This window comes from Thermobia domestica, chromosome 11 (genome assembly GCF_964235325.1).
Source record: "Thermobia domestica chromosome 11, izTheDome1.hap1.1, whole genome shotgun sequence".
Classification (NCBI taxonomy): Eukaryota; Metazoa; Arthropoda; class Insecta; order Zygentoma; family Lepismatidae; genus Thermobia; species Thermobia domestica.
In genome coordinates this window covers 73,365,347-73,386,290 of record NC_137464.1, presented here as the reverse complement: position 1 = coordinate 73,386,290, position 20,944 = coordinate 73,365,347, and the positions used below count along the sequence as shown (strand labels likewise).

The 20,944-nt window shown below is 34.1% G+C and overlaps 1 protein-coding gene across 1 annotated transcript in view; it reads left to right on the top strand.

Annotated features, from left to right (window-relative positions):
• Nucleotides 1-327: 327 nt before the first annotated feature.
• LOC145664174 (cyclin-dependent kinase-like 4) overlaps nucleotides 328-20,944 on the top strand; it is a 345,081-nt gene continuing 324,464 nt past the window's right edge. Inside the window, exon 1 of the mRNA XM_081730596.1 lies at nucleotides 328-443. Coding sequence (XP_081586722.1) covers nucleotides 376-443 — 68 coding nt within the window. The 5' untranslated portion in view covers nucleotides 328-375. The remainder of the gene's footprint in view (nucleotides 444-20,944) is intronic.

Genomic DNA, 20,944 nt, shown 5'->3' with positions numbered 1-20,944 from the left:
ATATTGAAAGAACAGAAAAACAAAGTATTAAGCAATCAATTTAAAATAACAAGAAAACAATTTAAAAATGAGTACAAATTAAAACATCTAACTGTATTTGTTAATTGCATTTGTGTATTTCCATCAGTCTTAGCCTTCAATCCTTTGATTTTGCTCCTCTAAGAGTGTGACTCATTTTGTGATTTCTATCTTCAGCGAAAAACAAGGAAAGGAAAAAAATAAGAGTGGTGGGAGAGCTTTTAAGGAGAAACCACTACTAGTAGTAATGAGAGCGCATGTCTGACCTAGGCTTGTAGAAATGTGTTTTTGCTTCATTCCGTCCGTTGCTTGTGTTCGGGAGTGAGTGTTATATTGACCAGCCTGGCCACATGGAATATGGAGAAATGGTTTGGTGAGCGCAAGTTCTGGCTATTTGGGCAACACTTGCCGCTCCTACCCCGGAAGTAAGTACATAGCTATTATTTATTTTATGCAATCCATAAAATGTTCCCCTTTATTGATCATTACACGAAGATACATTAAATAAATCAAACGAAATGTCCTTTAAGCACTTAAACACATTATTATTATTATTACCGTTGATGTGTTTAAGTTAACTCGACTTGTTGTTTACATTGCAATGCAAAATGTTGCAACATTGTACGCGGATATTACCATGGAAACTAGCGAGAACCAGACCGGTCAGCACACCGATAGCATGTTGCTGGTCTTCATTGGCTTTTTTTGAAATATATATTTTTCTTTTCCTTTCTATTAGTGATTCAGAGTTTTGTATTGTTGTTGATTAGTATTGGATTACTTTATTTATAGTATGCCTTTGGCTTATCACGGGAGTTCATATTCTGTCCTATACATGGATCCCATCTATGCAACACCTGGCTACAGTGATGTCATTATTATTATTTTATCGAATTCTTTTTTTTTCCTAATTCGATACTGGATTATGGACTATTATTCTTTGTTAAACTGTTTCTTTTATAAGAGAAAAGGATTGAGAAAATGAAAAATTTGAAGACTTACTAAATGAGGTCGTTGGTATTATTTTTACGTTTATCTAGATGTTTCATTTCCCTATGTTAACCTACTTTTAGATATTGAATTTTGGAACATGATGTATTAATATTTGCACGCTCTCAATTTCTGCAAAACAATCTTTCATTTAATATTTGATTTCCAAACCAAGATAGCCACATGTATGGGTAAATCAATAGGAGCCAATTCTTCCTGTTTGAGATATTTGGTGACACTTAATAGTAATAATTATCAATTCCTTTCAACCCACACTACTATCCTTGAACGTTATTATAACATAACTTGTTATATACAGGTCCTCAGTCATATTTATAGCTGTATTATATCACTAAAATCACTTAAAACTGTATATATGACATTTATCTTTCCGTGTTTTTATTGTGGCACACAATTATTGAAATAAAAATACGCCTTTATGATTATGCACACATACTTTTATATGATGGTTCCTGAATTATATCGTTTATTTAAAAAACGTTGTTATGACAATCTTAAGACAAAAACTCATCAAATTATTATATCAGAATCAATTTCGATTCTCTTCTTTTTCGTATTTTCTTCTTCTTCTTCAAACTGTTTAGTGCATATTTTAAAATCGTACATTGCCCGGAAATATAAGAAAAAATATTTAAAATTAAACTGAAAATACAAGATAATACAAGATATCGTTGCATCATGTCGCCCGAACTAGAGGGCTTTCTTTTATTGGATTTTCAAATAAAAGAAAAGGATCCTGGACCGTTAAGTAATACATATATTAATCATTCAAGTTTTCGAATGCACCTCGTATATATGAAAATTACAATTCATATAAATATATATCATATTTAATTTTATAACAATATTATTATCATATTTATCTTAAGTTTTATCATTGACTTCATTTATTTATACATTTCAACAACGATAAGGTACATTCGAAATTCGATTTTCAAGTTATTTAATTTTAAGTCCTTTTCGGGTCCATTCAAATGTCCGTTACAAGTTAATAATTATTTACTTAGGCATAATGAAAAATGTTTTGAAAAGATGTATTTATGATATTTACATGATTGTTCTTTGAATGAGGAAGGATCAAGTATAGGATATATTCAATCTTATATATAAAAGAGAACGCACAAATCCTTTGTTCCCTCATCACGCTAATACGGCTGAACCAATTTCTTTCATTTTTGGGGGGTTATTAGGATTTGGACCCTAGATGGTTTTTATCATATCACTTTAATTTTCAATTACCAGTGTCTTGAGATAATTGACCATTCAAGTGTCCATAACGTACAAATCCTTTGTTAGTTCATCATAGGTAAAAATAAACGTATTTATATGCAACCCGCATGACCGTGTCACTCGGCGGGTTAACATAAATGACAGGCGATATAATGTTAACATTTACTGCAATCTACTATGGTTTTTATCATATCACTTGAAAGCGAAAAAGTAAAAATTATCTAATTAACAAGGTTTATTGCGTTCCGGGGTGACCCCAGCGAAGCGGGGTGAACGCTGCTAGTAAATTATAAATTAAAATGAAAATATTGACAATATTTAAAACATAACATAATAATTAACTTCTTATCAAGAACACAAATGTACGAATTGTTCCATCTGTTGATTCATTGAATTATCTTTATAGAATTCAAAATAAGGTACGAATAACAAATAAAATCATAATGATATTTCTAACGAAATAAAGCCAAGTCAATTGAATACGGTTTTTTGGACATTGTAACTTTAGCTTAAGTTACATGACCAATGAATTCGTTCATGTTGCATTGAAAGTCACAAATCGGAATACAGTGTTGCACGTTACTTACTTCTATAGTTCTTTGTTTCTTATTTTGAGAATTTGTACCATCTATGAAATTTCTATGAAATCCAATTCGAGGGAAATTAGATCTAATGAGTACATGCTTCTTAGATCTAATAAGTACGATTACTATTACTGTTGCTACCAAGACTAGGTTCGGTTACGCGATTACTATTACTGTTACTAATAAGGTTAGGTTTGTTTATCTTAATGGTAGAATTAGGTTCAGTTCTCATTCGTTTTACTGGTGGGAAAATGTCGTGTCTCCTAACGGATCTGTACTTGTCCTTTACACGATATCCACAGTAGTCTGTCCTACCATGATTTCTGTTTCTTTTGTAATTAGGTTCGGTTATATTACCTGTACACATGATTTAACATTACTTTTCACATTGGGATCACACTTTAATCTCACATGAATGTTTCGATTAAGGTTAGTTTGATTCAAGTTAGTACTGTATTGCACCATTGATGGATTTTCAAAATTTTGCAATGTCATACCTAGATGGTTGAAATCAGCGTACTGCATCACGTTCTGTAAAAGCATCATCGGATTGTTCACTACTATTATTTTGGTCTTTTCGTTGAATGAACATTTCAATAGCTCTAACTTAATCGAATGATCACTACAAGCATTGGTGGAAACACACGTTTTCTTTCTGAATTTCACGAATACTGGAATCAACTTTCTTCCTGCTACATGAACCAATATCGTGTACATATCATTGAACGTTTCTATCACCACTACTTCATCTCCGGATTAATATCATATTGAATATATCGTGAATACAAGCAGTCAATAGGATTCACTAGACGAAGATGATCATAACTTTTCGCACATTGATACATACCAAAATCTTCATTACACGCAGTATCAGTAAGGCAATCAAAAACATTAGAATGAAGAGAGAAGTTGGGATAATCCGATCCAACCAACACCGCATTATGTTTTTGCGAAAACTCAGTAAATTTCATCAATGTAAATTCAGGATCTGCATTTTCTGTTGTTTCTATGGAAGGTTCAGGTTCATTTAAAGCATTCATGGTAACCTGTGATGACATTTCTTCAGTAAACCTACGTATAATCTGTTCCATGTGCTGATTCATTTGTTCCATTTTTTCACCAAGATCTTGCCTTAATTGTCCAAACTGCTGATCGATTTCACTATTAAGTTGGTTCATTCGTTCCGTTTGTTGATCCATTCGATCACCCAAATCTTGCTTTAATTGTTTAATGAGATCGACTAGGTCAGAAAAATTCATTTCCCTGTTACAATTTGATTCTGTTGCATTTCCAACGTCAGTACGGCTCATTTTGATAGTTTTGAAAATTTTTGTGCCACTCCTTAATTATGTATACTCCGTTTTAATAAAATCACCATGTAACCTTAAAGTCAATCTGCACACATAGAATTTATTATTTAGGAGAATGCCTACTTTACTTCGACGAATCCCCTAAAAGGTCCTTGGAGGCAACCACCAAAATTTATTATAACATAACTTGTTATATACAGGTCCTCAGTCATATTTATAGCTATATTATATCACTAAAATCACTTAAAACTGCATATATGACATTTATCTTTCCATGCTTTTATTGTGGCACACAATTATTGAAATAAAAATACACATTTATGATTATGCATACATACTTTTATATGATGGTTCCTGAATTATATCGTTTATTTTAAAAACGTTGCTATGACAACCTGAAGACAAAAACTCATCAAATTATTATATCAGAATCAATTTCGATTCTCTTCTTTTTCGTATTATATTCTTCTTCTTCTTCAAACTGTTTAGTGCATATTTTAAAATCGTACATTGCCCGGAAATATAAGAAAACATGTTTAAAATTATACTGAAAATACAAAATAATACAAGATATCGTTGCATTATATTGATACGCATAAATCTTATGGTGTTATAAACAGTGATCGCATATGTTTTGGACAATTACTCTGTACTATAATCTACAAGAAAAGGATTTTTAGGACTGACACGGCTCTACTTCTACAAGCCACATATGATGATAATATAAAAATAAAGTACAAAGCGTGAGTACTAAAAGTAAATGAATGTGGATCAATTGGTAGAATGAATATAGTAAAATTAGGAAAACCCTGAGAAAACTATAGGAAATGTTCACTTAAAGACACATCTCCCCTTGAGAACACTCGGTCGAGAAAGTGTAAAAGCTTCTTCAGGCGAGCCATACTGAGTGAGGTTTTTCTGCATTTTCCTCACTCACACCAGACAAAACCGGGATGGTACCTTCCTTCTTTCCTTCCCATTCCTAGGATAATGTGATCGCCGAGGAACGTCATCCCTCATACATGACTGGTTAACATGGCCATAGATAAGCACTCTATCACTTTTACTTTTCACTTAAACTGAACTAACCGTACTTCAGATTCTTATTTAATTCTTTCTCTTTCTTTCTTTGTTTTTTTGAATCCTTACTATAAAAGTAACCAAGAAAGTTATGTCGTTCTTTTTTTTTTATGGAGGTCTGTGTTCCATTGGTCCTCACACCGTGAGTTGAATGCGAATGGAGATAAGGCGGATGTCAGTTGTTGGTGTGGTCATATATATCTTCCTCCAACTATAATACTAACAGTTGAGCACAATGTATCTTCTTCCACTCCTCAAAATGTATTAAATTACTAAGAGATACGAAATTAAATTAAAATAAAAAACTTTTCTTATTGAGGATAGAGTTACGTTGTTATATTTCTTAGATTATCACCATCGTCGTCATTTGTAAGTGAGAAATTCAGCACACTGAAAAACTCACTGATATTAATAAGGTAGACGGAATTTTATTCTCTGGTGAAACATTAAACAGGATATATCCCCGAAACAATACAGTATCCACCTGAATATTTTCCAAACTGACATTTTCTATAATGCACATAAGTTTTACTTAATGGTAGTTGTATGGGCATATTTTAATTGTTATTCAGTATATTATTTTTTTAAAAAAATAGGTAGTTTTTTCGTTGGTCTTAAAGGCATTACACGCTTTTCTTTTCCTCGTGTGTTTTTGTTACATCCTTAGGTTATGAAGGACAGAATATACTATTAACCACGACAAAAGCAGTTAGAGTGTGCCCACAAAATCATGCAAGATTAATCCTCACATTACATGCCATTCCTCACCACATATTTCGCCTATAAGATTTTAAGATTTACGTTAGTTAGATTAACGTCTCCTTTAGCATTAAGACTATATGAGACAAAGCTAGTCTTTAAAATGGAAGCAGAACAACAACTCAGGGTTGTATTCGATACAAGCACTCCTACCGGGGTTCGTAACAGAGACCGTTTGCCACTCGAACACGAGAGTGCGTCTTTTTTTTTTTTTTTACTAAGGATTTCACTGCTAATGTCGTTTAATTGTTTACTGTTGAACGTAAAATTCTAGTCGCTAAGACAGAACATTTTTTAACAAACCACTAGCGTATAATGTAAAGACTGAAATGTTTTTCTTTGATTTGGTCTGATGTTCGCATTGCGTTTCAGTGACATTTGTAGAAGCATCGAATGCCCTCCCTTCTGGCCTAATAGCTAGCGCGTGCGCCTTTGGTGAACGTGATCCTGGGTTCGATTTCCGGTGAGAGAGAGCACCAAAAATAATTTCACAGTTATTCACTTTCATTTATATCCGTATTAGCGTAAAGGGTATAATCATAGGACGTTAAAATAAAACCCTCATTTCATATTTTTCGAAGCATCGAAAATAAGTTTTAAAAAACCAGTAACATCAAGCAAGCAATCATGGATGAATATCGTGCCTCCCGAGAGAGAGCTCGCTGATTATAGACATAAAGTCCAACAATACATGCCGATGAAAAAGGGTTGAAGAAGTCCAATTTCAAGATTTGAAAGAAAGATATACTATAAGTATAAAAAGAAAGTTTAATAATAATAACTTGCATATTTGGAGATCAGTTTATTTATCTTTATCTGGTGTTCATTTCTATGCTTGAGCACTGCAACGATTGTTTCTTTCCCCTTTCCACCATTAGACTGTTTTCTGTCATGCGTAGCCAATGGAAAGAAAATAGCGCATCATGGGCTATACCAGTTTCCCACGAAACATTTCTACAAGTATATCCTTCTATTGCCAATTCTTTAGTGTCACTGCAGTTTCTTTGTGGATTTTGCATCAGTACTTAAATGACTATGTTTACTTCTTTATCTGACGAAATAGATAGATTATACAGCTTACTACCAACCATATCTGTCGCGCCATTTTTTTGTTCACATGTTTACAATTAATGTCTACAACGTATCGAAACGGGATCGTCTAGTATATTCGAGGTTAAAGGAGCTAATGTAAGAATTAGAATTAGTCCAGTATAAGTACAGTTTACTTTTTTTGGAAACAAATTAGCGTAAATAGGATTAGGAATTAGATTTCTGGGCTTTCAGCATCTATGGCCATGTTAGTCCGTCACGTATGAGAGACATATGTCCCTCGGCGTTCACACTATCCGAGGAAAGGGAAGGAAGGAAGCGGCCTGGGACACGTATGTTAGGTACCATCCCGGCATTTATTTGGTGTAAACGAAGAAAACCCAGTAAAATCTCACTCAAGATGGCTGACCTGAAAAAGCTTTTACACTTTTTTGACCGAGTGTCTCTACCAGGAATCGAACCCGGGACCGCTCGCACAAATTAGATGAGAACTTAAGTCATTTTGATGCAAAAACGTGCGTTTAGAGGCATAAAGTTCTACAATATTGACATTTAACCGAAAAAATATTCAAAGATGAGACATATACCAATCTATACTGTAGATTTCATTGAACTGAAGAAAGTGAAATAAGTGAGTGTGAATTCTCAAGTGTAGTTTTCCGGAAAAAAAAAGTATGTTTTTTCGACACAACTTCCGTTAGCCCACGCCAGTTTTTCAACATAACAATAATGACTTATGAATATATTAGATTATATTAATTTTATTTAGATTAGATTAGGTGACGTTAGTTTAGGTTAGGTTAAATTTGGTTTCGTTCACTTACTTAATAAGTTGGTTTGGCGCGGATAAGGCTTATGGGAAGTTATCCCTCATTTTTTCTTTATACAGTACTTAAATATTGTTGCTATAGAATAACCTGCTACTTATTAAAATGAAGTTGATACTCTGAAGTAAACCCTCATCTATTTTTTTTATTACGTCACTAGCAGAAAGTCTAAAACTTTGTTTTTTTTTTAGTATAATGTTGTACAAAAGACAAGGTATATAATATTCGAAAATATCGTCGACTAATAAACAAACAGATCATTTATTTGTTAGTCTACTATATTTGTGAAAAATACATTATTAATTAGCAGATTTTGTTCATTATTGTTTACCCGCTTCCGCTCTTAACGATGGACTCACATACTTCTCTTTTACCATTGACAAAAATATTCCTAATAGTAACGTGCATACGATATGTAAACTAAACTGATTAATCTCTTTTGCAAATAAACGTTGGATTTCTAAATCCCATCGAATCACGGCAAAAGTGAAGTTGCTTATAATACTAAAGTTGCTTCAAAAAGGATTTAAGTTACATGGATTGAGTACATGGACTAGAAACGGATGATTTTGGCCGACTATTTCGTAATGTATAGAGGAAACTAGTTTACCTGACGCTTCTGCAACCCTCAGTACATCACTATTGTGTTGGTTGTATAACTAACGCCTTTCAAATAACGAAATTTTTTCGCAAATGATTACGGAAAACTGGTGGGATGCGGAAGGAAATAGAACACCAAATAAACCCAGGACACAATGTTGCCCACCGCAAACTCATACAAACTTGGATTATACCAGGGATCCCCATGTGAAAAATTTACCACTGATTCACTGTGTTCTGCTTTATGTTCTTGTGTAACAGCGTGGAATGAAAAACGGAACCTACAATTTAAGTCTCCAACTGCTGATAGAATTTCTATCCAAATTATTATTCTCTCATGAAGGTTTGAATAAATACTTTCATTTGAAAAAATATTGCGTAAGCATGAGTATTTCTATTGAAAGTATTATATATTTTGATAAATACTTTTACTTGAAAGTTATTATCATCTCTTGTATTGCTAAAATGAAGTTACTTATAATTTACTCTTTCCATGTTGAGTAAATTTTAAAGCTACACTGACAATTGTGTATCGTATAAGAGTACTATAAGCAAAGCTGGCGTAAAGATTTGAGAACTATTTCGAAGCATTTGTAGTTTTTGATGTATACTTTGTTAAGGGTATAATAAGGGATGCCATAAAAAATATATTGTTACAAACTCTTGTTTCAAATAAATCGTTACAAAAATTTAAATTTATTTTGACGAAGATAGTTGATATTTCAGAATTACTATTGCTTTTAGTATTAAAGTTTCCAAACCTTTATCTAAGTAGACTGGGAATGAAAACTGGAACCACGCGCACAAATTATTCGGCCAGAATTGGGTACACTGCTAAACATAAAGACTAACACAAACGTATTCTTGGCTTGAGTTGCAATAGTCTGAAACCATCTGTCTAAGCGGCATCTACAAGTATCTTTGTGCTCTCAAACTATTGATTACAGAGGTTCACGCGAATTAAACTATTTTTATTTTTATAATCAACTGGTGAAGTCTCAACCTTGCGTGCGTGATAGATATTTGCTTTGTCTAACAAGAATACATTCATTCAGAAACCTCTTTATGGTTTTATTGATTTGCAACAACAAATGTTAGCAAAAATGTAAGATGGTAGCAACTCTTAAGCTGAACACGTGACGATAATAATGATAATCTTTAAAATATGCACTTCATACAAAACTGATTTATTTATTCAATTCTTATGTGAGCAACAGATTATAATATACCAATAATTTTTCCCGATCAAAGTGGCTATACCTCACATGTTTCTATTACAAATGATTATGTGTGTAGGTGAGGCATGTGGAACTAACTGATTTCATGGTTTAACCCTTTCAGACATAGTGGTAAGCATAGATGAAGACTGGTACAGCAAGCTGCGGAAGCACCACACACATACATATTGTTCACAAAAGCTATCCTTTGACTTCTATCCTTAGCCAACTGGATCCAGTTTCTACTTTGTATTCCTATTTCTGCGAGAGATAGAGAGCTAGAAACGTCAATTTTAGATAGAATACTTTCTTTATTACAAGACCTGGGAATAAGATTAAAAAAACAAATACGTATTCTATGGGAAGTAAATAGAACTCAAATTCTTTTAATTTTCTTACGAGTTCCTGAAGTCAGGGAGATGAAACTCGACACATGAAATCCTTATTAAAAGAAACCGAAAACCTATTTTAGCGAGTTTTTATAATATTCAAATTTCCGATTCTTTGCTCAGTAAATGCTCAATGTGAAAATCCGTTAAAGTTCGACACATGAAATTCGGTATATAAACTCTTAATTGAAAACAGACGCCTACGGGTCGTATTCAGTGATGTTTTTATGTCTTATTAGAATTGTACTAATATTTTGACTAACGCGTGATTATAATTTCCGTATTTAGATAATAATGATCTGTTGCTTAGTACTAAAAATTTTAACTGTAGTCCAATCATAACTTATTAAATAACAGCTCACTATTTTACTGTACACATTTGTATTTTATTGTTTAAGACGATTGCCTTATTGAATTTCCATTCAAATGTCTATTTTGTATTCTCTTTTGCCTTGTTTTTGCCTAGTGTGCTTGGAGCAACGTATGTCGTGGATAACATCACGAAAGTGTTTCTGAATAAGGAAATTTAAATGATGTATTAGTCAAACTCTTCAGATCGTGTACATTGTAACACGACTACTTATTTTTGTGTTACAAGTCTCAGCAATCGTGATCATATGAACTCACATCGATAGAAATAAAATCCACGAGATTCGTACCTTGGATCTTATACTTACAGAATAAAGATACGTCTGATGGAATTATATATTGCCGAAACTATAACGAAGATTAATAGTATTAAGAGTTTCCTTTGGCCATATTTTATTTTTATTTTAAGGATCAAGATGTTGCGCCTCGACATTCTCTTGGCAAAATTCCATTAAGAAACATTCTCTTAGCGAAATTCCATTAAGAAACATTTTCTTGGCGAAATCCCATTACGAATTACGCAACTTTCTACGCTGAAGTCCTGAGAAAAGTACATATCACCAAATTGATATGGCATTGGTAGATCTTTTCGCCCTTTGAATAGCTCTGATGTGACGCGGAATAGAGTCATAGGGGGTCGTGAATCATATTACATCATTATACATACGATGCATCACTCAGTTCTATAGGAGAGTGTGGAGGCGGAAATTTGCACCGGATTGAAAACAAACCACAGACGTTCAATTATGTTCAAGTATGGGGATTGAGCTGGCCAGGGAAGGTACTTAACTTCATTCCGATATTGCACAAACCACACCGCAACAGCTCCAGCTGTGTGAATGAGCGTATTATCAACCTAGAATATAGCTGCATTGCCCAGAAACAATATATTTTTTGAACATTTGATGAACATTGTCATCTAATAGTGCGACATAATCACGGATTGTGACGCAATTTGTAAGCATCAGCGCAGAACTCACTAAAATCCAGGATATTGTGGCCTACATCATCACAAAACCGTCACCATGTTTCATGGATAGGCTGAGGCACTGCGGATCATGTGCTTTTTTGGATGTCTGTTACACATAAACACGGCGCTTGGTTTGGAATAAGGTGACTAATGACTCATCCGATTATACCATACGTTTTTAGTCATCAGCAGTTCATGTTGCACATTCACGGCGCCATTGGCGTTGTGCTAAAGCGTTACTGTCTCTTACCAAGCAGTTCGTCCATGAAAACCAATGCTGTGTATTTTAATGTCTATAGGGTAGAGACAATAACAGTTCGGGATTTAGCTTTTATCAAATTTATTTTATAAGCTAGTACAAAACTTTGTTGGTATGTACGAAAATAATATATCAGAACTTTCCTTATAACAAGTAAGGTAAAGGAAGGATAAAGCTCTGCACGGGAACCCTTTAGCTCATGGCAGCAACCAGGTCGTCTGTAGCGACTTCAGGATACGGCGTTTGATAAACTCCTTAGCTCATGGCAGCATTCAGAGGTTCAAGTTGTAGTTAGGTATACGTTAAGCAATCAGTAGTGAACCAATACTTCTGTCCTCTTCGGATCTATTTTTATAGGTGATTTCTGGGTAGCTCGTTCCTCCTCGGTCCCCACCGCGTTCGTTTCGTCTCTTCCTGTTTACTTCATATGTATCGTCTGCTTGTATTGATGATTGTAAACATAGCACATGTGGTATAAGTATAGCATGTGCTCACACTGAAAGGTCGGGATCCTTACAATATCTCTGTCATGTAATTTGTGGCTGACTGTGATTGTCTGTGGTAGGTACTGCTTGAGTTCTCCCATCACTTACACCGCAATCACATATCACTTATCACTGAAGGTTTTCTTCGGCCATGATTCTCCTCATCGATGTGGCTTTGCCGTAAGTTTTGTAGGTCATCATCACCTTGGATGCTATCCATCGTAACACACTCAAAACGCTTACCACTTACGTGATGCTCGTATCACAACCGCCAACAATTTGTCCTCTTTGGAAAGCAGACAGGTTGCCCATTTTGCACTATCACCGTCTGCTGAGCTCATTGCATATTGTTGTTCAACTGCTCCTCACATAGGCCAGAGTTTGCCATAACATACCAGTACCAACCATGCGATCACCACTTGACCATTTTCCAACTCCATTAAACTTATGTATATAGGGGAAGTCAGTTTAATATGAGCAGTCTGAATATATGAGCAGCACAAAGTTTAAACTCACACAGCACACACATACCTTGCACAAGAGGAAAACAACTTAGTTCATACCATTATTTGGAGTTTCATGAATTTGCAGAGAGTAGCCCAAGTTCGTTAGCTGCAGATGTGAAAGAAAAGACAAGTTTTCAGGTACGTAGAATAAAAAAAAAATAGCTTTTTGGAGCTATAGTTAAATCAGGATACTGGATAGTAAGTTAATAATTGGTATCTATGCGTTATATATAATTTGTCACTGGATTTAGAGTCACTTCTGTTTAGGAACACAACGCCAGTCTTTTGGTCACTTCTTTTCTATAAACAGAGTTGCCAACTACAGCACGTTAAAATATCGTTAGCAGTCGGTGAAATATGAGCTTGTGAATTCAGTTTAATATGAACACACACACACACACACACATATATATATATATATATATATATATATATATATATATATATATATATATATATATATATATATATATATATATATATATATATATATATATATATATCGTTGGATATAGTTCGTTCATTTCCAGCTTATCACTCCAGCTCTGTGTGGGAAGAGGGTGAGAGGCGTGTTGTCACAGTTTATGTGTGCAGAAAAGGTATACAAGCAGACATCCACACTTAAATCTAAAGCACAAGTGGATAATAATAGTTCCATTGAAGAAAATGCCAGAAATGCTACTCCAAGAAAGAGGACAGACTCATCCACACAATGTGAGGAGAATGATAGTATTTGCCATATTGAAGGAAAATTTAGTGAAGACTTCAAAGGGGAAGAATTTATCAAGTGTGATATGTGCCAAGACTAGTATCATGTCCTTCGTGTGAACGTTCAGTGCCCTGAATTCTTTGTTTGTGATTATTGTAACAGAGTTAATACCTAGTTATTTGCGTCACACCAATAGACAGGACTCTTGAAATGAAATGTTTTACGTGTATGTGCAACTATCTTTTGCTCGTCATTGTAATCATTTACTTTTTATTTCTTCTTTTGTACATTTTTGTATCTGCTTTGTATTTTATGTGAAAATGTTAAAAAAGAAATGCTGTTCATATTTGCCCTATGAAGTGTTCATATTATCCTTGTATTACAGAGAATATGAGCACTGCGCGCTTTACTAACCTACAGTATTTATTACTTACGAACAAAAGTATTTCTTTTGGTGAGACTTTTTACTTTTTGTAATACATCACTTTTGAGATATATTACTATTTCCATTAACTATGCTCATATTCAACTGACTTCCCCTACTCGTATATACAGAGTGGCGCAGAGCCAAGTGACACATTTCAAAGTTGAATATTGCGGAGACGCTATAGAGTGGCTTGCGGATGGGGAATTGGAAGAGGATAGAACGCCATTTTATTGGAACATTGTAAGAGTTAAAATGAACCTTTGGAGCCATGCCAGTTAGTCACGAAATGTTGTCTGAAGAATCGATGCTCTTTAATAATTGACTTTGTCTCGCATTAAGTATGAACACAAAACACATTATTCAACGTTGCAACGATGTCCATGCTAACTGCCAAGATTTCTTACGAAAATGATATCCAATCGTCTTCCAGTTCCCTATCCGCGACTCACTCCAAGCTATCGCACCTGCGCAATATTCAACTTTGAAATGTGTCAGTTGGTTCTGCGCCACCCTGTAAATATAGAAGTTTAATTTCCCAAAAATAGGTGCTCCATTCTATTGAATCTGGAAGTTGTAAATATCTGTCACTTTCCATTTTAATATTGAATTGGAAAAGTTGTATGGGTTAGAATTGTTTTGGTATACTTTCAGCGTCTCAAGGTTAGGTACCATCCAGTAGCGTCATTTTGCCAGGGAAGGGAGGCAAGTATCTAGATTTTCCACCGAAAAAAAGACATTCAGGTTTAATATATTAGTATGTAATTTATTAGAAAGCATGTAGTTCTCCAACTCAAAGATCGGGGCAATTGTTCCCCTGCTCTCCCCAAATGACAACGTTGGTTTTCTCTCCCCTTAAAGTCTATTAAAATCATAATTTGTAAATCCATCATTTCTGGTTGGAGTGTTGGATTCTTATAGTCTGTAAATCTACCATATTTTTACATTGTGAGATGGAAGTCACTTGTTTCACTATAGAGTAACTATTAGCGATCTGATGAACACCGTAGCCTTTTTTGTGCTCTATTGAAGTGAGCAGCTAAATCAACAAATAGAAAGTTTATTATTATTTTTTATTACTATTATTATTATTATTATTATTATTTTCAGAGCGGCCATGTAGTCGATTTATATTTAATAAGGAAAATAAAATTAGAAAATAATATATTATAGAGTGGAAAACTATGCCTATATCGATTTCAAGATAAAGTCTCGAACATCAATCTTACGCCTACAGTGTTAAGGTTAAAGCTATTGAAATAATAGGTCAATTTGTTGTGTGAAAGTATGACAATCGATACAGGTCGCAAATAAGGACATTTACAATCGATTTTTTTTTCATATTTTTCCTCAGAAGAATTTTTCGCTTTCCTATCTTCATTCGAAGAGGGTGTAACAATGCCTTAACTAATAATAATAATAATAATAATAATAATAATAATAATAATAATAATAATAATAATAATAATAATAATAATAATAATAATAATAATAAATTGTTTATTTGTAAACCTGGCAACAGCGATCTTCCAAGTACAGCTCTATTCATATTTAGCATTTTATATATTAAAACACATTTTTTAAAAATGTTCCCTTCATAATACAGTACAGTTTCAGTACGGAATTATAAGATACAAATTGTGTTCTATTATTAGATTACGTATACTGTTCTTTTATTAAGACACTGTAAACACAATCAACATTTTTAAGGGTATATTTTTAAAAAAGATTTTCTGACTCTTATTGTTTCTTAGTTCCTATTCAAAAATAGACGTTTTGTAGATACATATAGCTATGCCCTATAGAAATGTAAATTACTAGCTGAAATATCTGTCCTGACATATTTTCACACTGTGCAAGCCTTGAATACGCTCATCGAAAATATGAAATAAAATCTTTGAGTTTAACGCCCACGATTATGCTTTTTAGGGTAAGGGAGACGATGATTAAAGCAAGTGAATAATAATGGAAGAATTGGTGACATAAAAAAGTGGGAGGAAACTGGAGTACCCCGAGAAATCCCACGAATATGATGTCCACAACAAACTTACTTGGCAGGAGATCGAATCAGGGACCATATTCACCAGAGATAAGAGCTCTACCACTAAGTCACCGCCCCCGTCGAAAATATTTGAACTCCCTTTCCCTTCCCTTAGAATGCACATATCAATAAAAGTATAATTTTAAACATGTGAGTATCGTTTCACAGTGTGAAAATAAGACTTCCAACCTATGCGAATTCAATATACAAACAGGGGCCGCGGTGGCTCAGTGGTAGAGCGTTCACCTCTGGTGCTTGTGGTCCCGGGTTCGATCCCAGCCCCCGCCAAGTTAACTTTGTGGTGGACAAACACCGTGTGCGTGGGTTTTCTCGGGTTCTCCCGTTTCCTCCCACTTTCTTCATTCCACCATTTCATTCATTACTCATCATCACCGTCTCCTTTAGCCTAACCGGCATAACCGTGGGACGTAAAACTCGAAGATTTCATTTCATTTTTTCAATACACAAACGTGAATTAGTGCATCTATAAGTACTGGTTGCAAAAGAGTAATAAGATTAAAGATAGAACTTGTTCCTCGTATCCATATAAAAAAAAACAAACTTTATTCGGTATCTTTTACTGTTTTATTCTCTGGTGATAAAGATTGAAACCGAAAACAGTCTATTTCAACCATTTCCGGTTTGAATATAGAGGGCTAAGGGAGAAGATAGACCTTATACTTGGGACACTGAATCGATTGCAAAATTCCACTTCTTGATGTCTTTTACCGTTCGCTCTACGGAAATTAGTATTGAAACCGCAAATAATAGTAAAGTTGAACCACTTCCGATTTTGGTATATTGTTGTGGATAGTCATGATAGTCCCAGTATTGTCAAATTAGCCATTTTATGACAAAATCTAGCAATTTTGACGCTATGTTTAGCTAGTAAAAATGTAGTTTATCTATTAGCTAAAACATTGACCAATTCTGCACTCAGAGTTGCTAAATTTTAGTAGTTTGTGATCAGCGGCAGATGAATACCTTTTCCAATCAATCTTACCTATCAATACGAATTAAAACAACAGAATGTACTATTATTTATATTGGTTTGCTAATCCTTCTCCTTGTAGCAATACTTACATTGTCACATCACAATCTATCTTACATATCTGATCATTCTTGCTTACTGAAGTGGTCACACACAAATCTGGATTCTGGAATTTCCATCTTTCCGTAGCTAATTTCAACGCATAATTAGTTTGCGAATGAGAATTTTGAGTGTACACTCGGCGTTGATGGTATATTTCTAGTGTTCCACTAAATTACTAGAGCCACAGATATAGGTATCTCGCCAACATTGTTGGAAGGGTTGGGGTGAAGAAACCAATTCAAAAGACATGTAACACCTCATCAACAATATGATCAAAGCGTACTGTAAATATTATGACTTAAAGATGAAAGTATTTGATTTAACAATAATTACACCAAGAATATTACGGAAACTTTTAGAGCAAAACGGAAGACGTACAGCAAAACTATGAACTATTTGGTTTGCTTTATTGTTAAATCTTGTTAGCTGTAAATATAGCTATAATTTTAGAAGAATTTAGAATATTTTATGCAAATTCTGAGTGTCACTTAGCTATTTTTTAAGATCACCTGTTGGCGACACTGCATTTTCTTTTCTCTGTGGTTTAGTTGCAGAGAAATCGTGAATTATTCAACATTTCTTTTCTGTGAAAGCGTTTTATAAAAATAGTCTTGCTCTTTTGCGACCATTGACTGTGAGATTTATCACACCGTTACTTCAGGACCGCTTATACTGTATGTGCAACACGTGAATTTGCACAATACGGCAAGTTTTGGGGGCAGCAAAAATATGGCATTTATATAAATTTATGAAAATTATTTTAACATTTATTTGTAGTTCAAATTTAATTCCTGACAAACATATTGTAACTTTACACTTTCTCATGGCATTACAAGTCTTCTCATTAAAAGTCTGTATTATTATTGTTCGAGGAATTCTATATTTCCATTAATAAATGGTACTAGAATTATGATGGGTAACGTACTTAAACCTGTGGTTTTTAAGATGCATTCTCTCTAGCGAAGGAAAGGTGGCAAATAATGCTATTGCACGAGATGGGAAATTGCTCAGGGCCAGTCCTGTCCTGCATTCACTCAATACATGCATTTAAAACTTTGGGGCTGCTGATGTATTACGGATGGAAAATGGTGATGTAAAAATAGTACATATACCCGAGAACATACTGGTATATGTACCGAATAAAAGAGAACAACACTGTCACCAATCAAGCCTGCAATCCAACTATCTTGGAGAGGAAATATGAGATGGTGAACGGTGTAGACCAGCGTTTCCCAACCGGTGTGCCGCGGCACAGTGGTGTGCCGCGATTGGGTCGCTGGTGTGCCGCGAGGAAATCGGAACAAAATTATTAATTCTATAGCAATCAAATTGCAAGACATACAGAAAAAGGTATATTTGTATTTCAAATTACTACTATGAATCTAAAATTTAAAGTTTCATACTGTGTTACTTTTCTGTAGAACATTTCTCTGTACATTTCTAATTTTGAAAAAAAAGTATTTGTTATCATTGTTATGACCATTATTGCTTCTTTATTGTTGCAGACTATTTCGTAACTTGAAATTTTAAAATATTATTCAATCCTTCCGGCAAAGTAAACATGCATACGAATTACCTATATTTGTGTTTTAAAAGTAAAAGAGATTCGTTTGTTCGTTCGTTATTTAGTGATCCTCCTTCTTAATGAAAGGTTGGATACAGTTTTCGAAAAAAAAAAATGTATTTTTAACAACTTGAGCCCTATATCTGATTGTAATTGTTTTCTATTTTTAAATTAAAATGAAAAATAAGCATAATGATTTACCACGGGGAAAAACAGTGGTCTAGCTTTCTTCTCTGTGAGAAGGATGTCAGTAATCAGAAAAAAATACTACAGTATTTTATATTTTCAAATAATAATAATAATAATAATAATAATAATAATAATAATAATAATAATAATAATAATAATAATAATAATAATAATAATAATAATAATATGTGTGCCGCGAGAATTCAAGTTACCCTGAAGTGTGCCGCAAGTTGAAAAAGGTTGGGAAACGCTGGTGTAGACTGTGAGGATTGATCTTTCATTACGGTCTGTACACCGGATAACTGCACCGGATTCAAACTTCCTTCGTACGTAGGAGCCATGTTATTAGTAGATCACATCCTTCGTAACCTTGATGTTGCATAAGAATGCAAAACTCAAAACCCCAAGGTGAAATCAAGGGCCCCATTCTGTAGCGGTTTGCGTTAACACGACGTTAAATTTGCCCCTTCGATTGCGATACTCGGTATAGCAATTACAATGGCTTTTTAAATTTTTTTTGCGTTACGTTTCGATCTTCAAATTTTGCGAAGACCAATATGGAATGAGGCCTCAAGTCACAAATGGTCTATCTGAAATCAGTCTGATATTCTGCTTTTAAAGGGTCACTACTGATATTATTGAAGTTTTAAATACAAATGTAAATGACATGAACTGATTGAACAATACTATTACAATGGATCCAATCTCCTTCCGAAGTTCGCGCTCAATGATAGGAAAACTTCCACGGCTTTTAACAAACGTTTCCACCATGAATCTTATAAAATAGAGGATTTGCCCATATATATCTTCATCCTATCAAATCAATGAAGCCAAAAAACAACCGAGAGTCTGATTGGCAACTCTCGTTTATGCCCTCGTCTGATTGGCTACTTTCGTTTCCGCCATGATTGTTGGCTCAAAACATTGCGATCCTATTGCGCTGAGTGGGCAGAGTAAGGGTGGCGAAACTGTGATGTATGGCTTCAAGGTTTTGTTGTAAGGGCAGATCCTCTATTTTATAAGATCCTTGGTTTGCACAATGAAAACAAGTCGTGTTTTAGTCATTGCCTCCCTAACTATATATAGAACTGCATGAACTCACTGACATAAAATAACGGGTACTTTCAACTGGCATGGAAAGTTGAAATTTAGCATGACTGTATCTTTCCTGGATTAACCCACAGGAAAATTGACAAAAGGAAATAATTTTAATTTTTAGGGGGTCTAAAGGGGGATGAAGAATTTCCCCATGTTATTTAAATGGGTCTCTTTTTTGGACATATAATGCCATTTTTTAGGTACTTGAAATTAAAATAAAAACTTCAAATTCAGTATGCTTGTATGTTGTGATTAGCGTTACCCGTGAAAATCACCAAAGATTAAAATTTCCACCTTAAGTGGAGTTTTATGGGCAATTGAAAGATCTTTCCCATGTTATTTATAAGCATACCTTCTACACCCCAAAATATTTAGACACTTCCTGCAGGGCTACAATTATTAAACTTGCCATAGTTGTAGTCTTCCGAGACTAACTCACAGGAAAGTTGCCAAAAAAGAATATTTTAAATTTTTATCAGGTCTAATGGGGGGATGGAGAAATTCGAAATGTTATTTAAATGTGCGTTATTTTAGACCTATAATCTCATGTTTTGGGTACTTGGAATTAGAATAAAAACTTGAAACTCTGCATGCTTGTACGTTTTCGTTAAAGTTACCTGAATAAATCACTAAAGATAAAACTTCCAACTTTAGAGTGGTTTTATGGGGAACAGAAAAATCTTTAACATGTTATGTATATGGGACATCTGCTCCCCAAAATGTTAGGCACTTCTTGTAGGGCTACAATGATGAAATTTGGCATGATTTTTGCCTTTCGGAGCTTACCCACAGAAAAATTGCCAAAATTGAATATTTTTAATTTTTAGGACGTCTAAAAGGTGGTGGAGAAATTCCCTTTGTTATTTAAATAGGCCTCTTTTTTTGCCTATGATGTCATAATTTAGTTACTTGCAGTTGGAATAAAAGCCTGAAATTCAGTATGCTTGTACATTTTCGTTAGCGTTAGCTAAGTAAATCACCGAAAATAAATATTTCCAAGTTTAGTGGGATTTTATTGACAATTGAAAAATTTTCAACCCCCCTTCCGTGTTATTTATATGTGACATCTTGTACACCCCAAAATGTTCAGGCACTTCCAGCAGGATTCTGCTTCTTGTTCACCTCAACCATAGGTTGGTGGGCAACATGGAAATTATAAAAC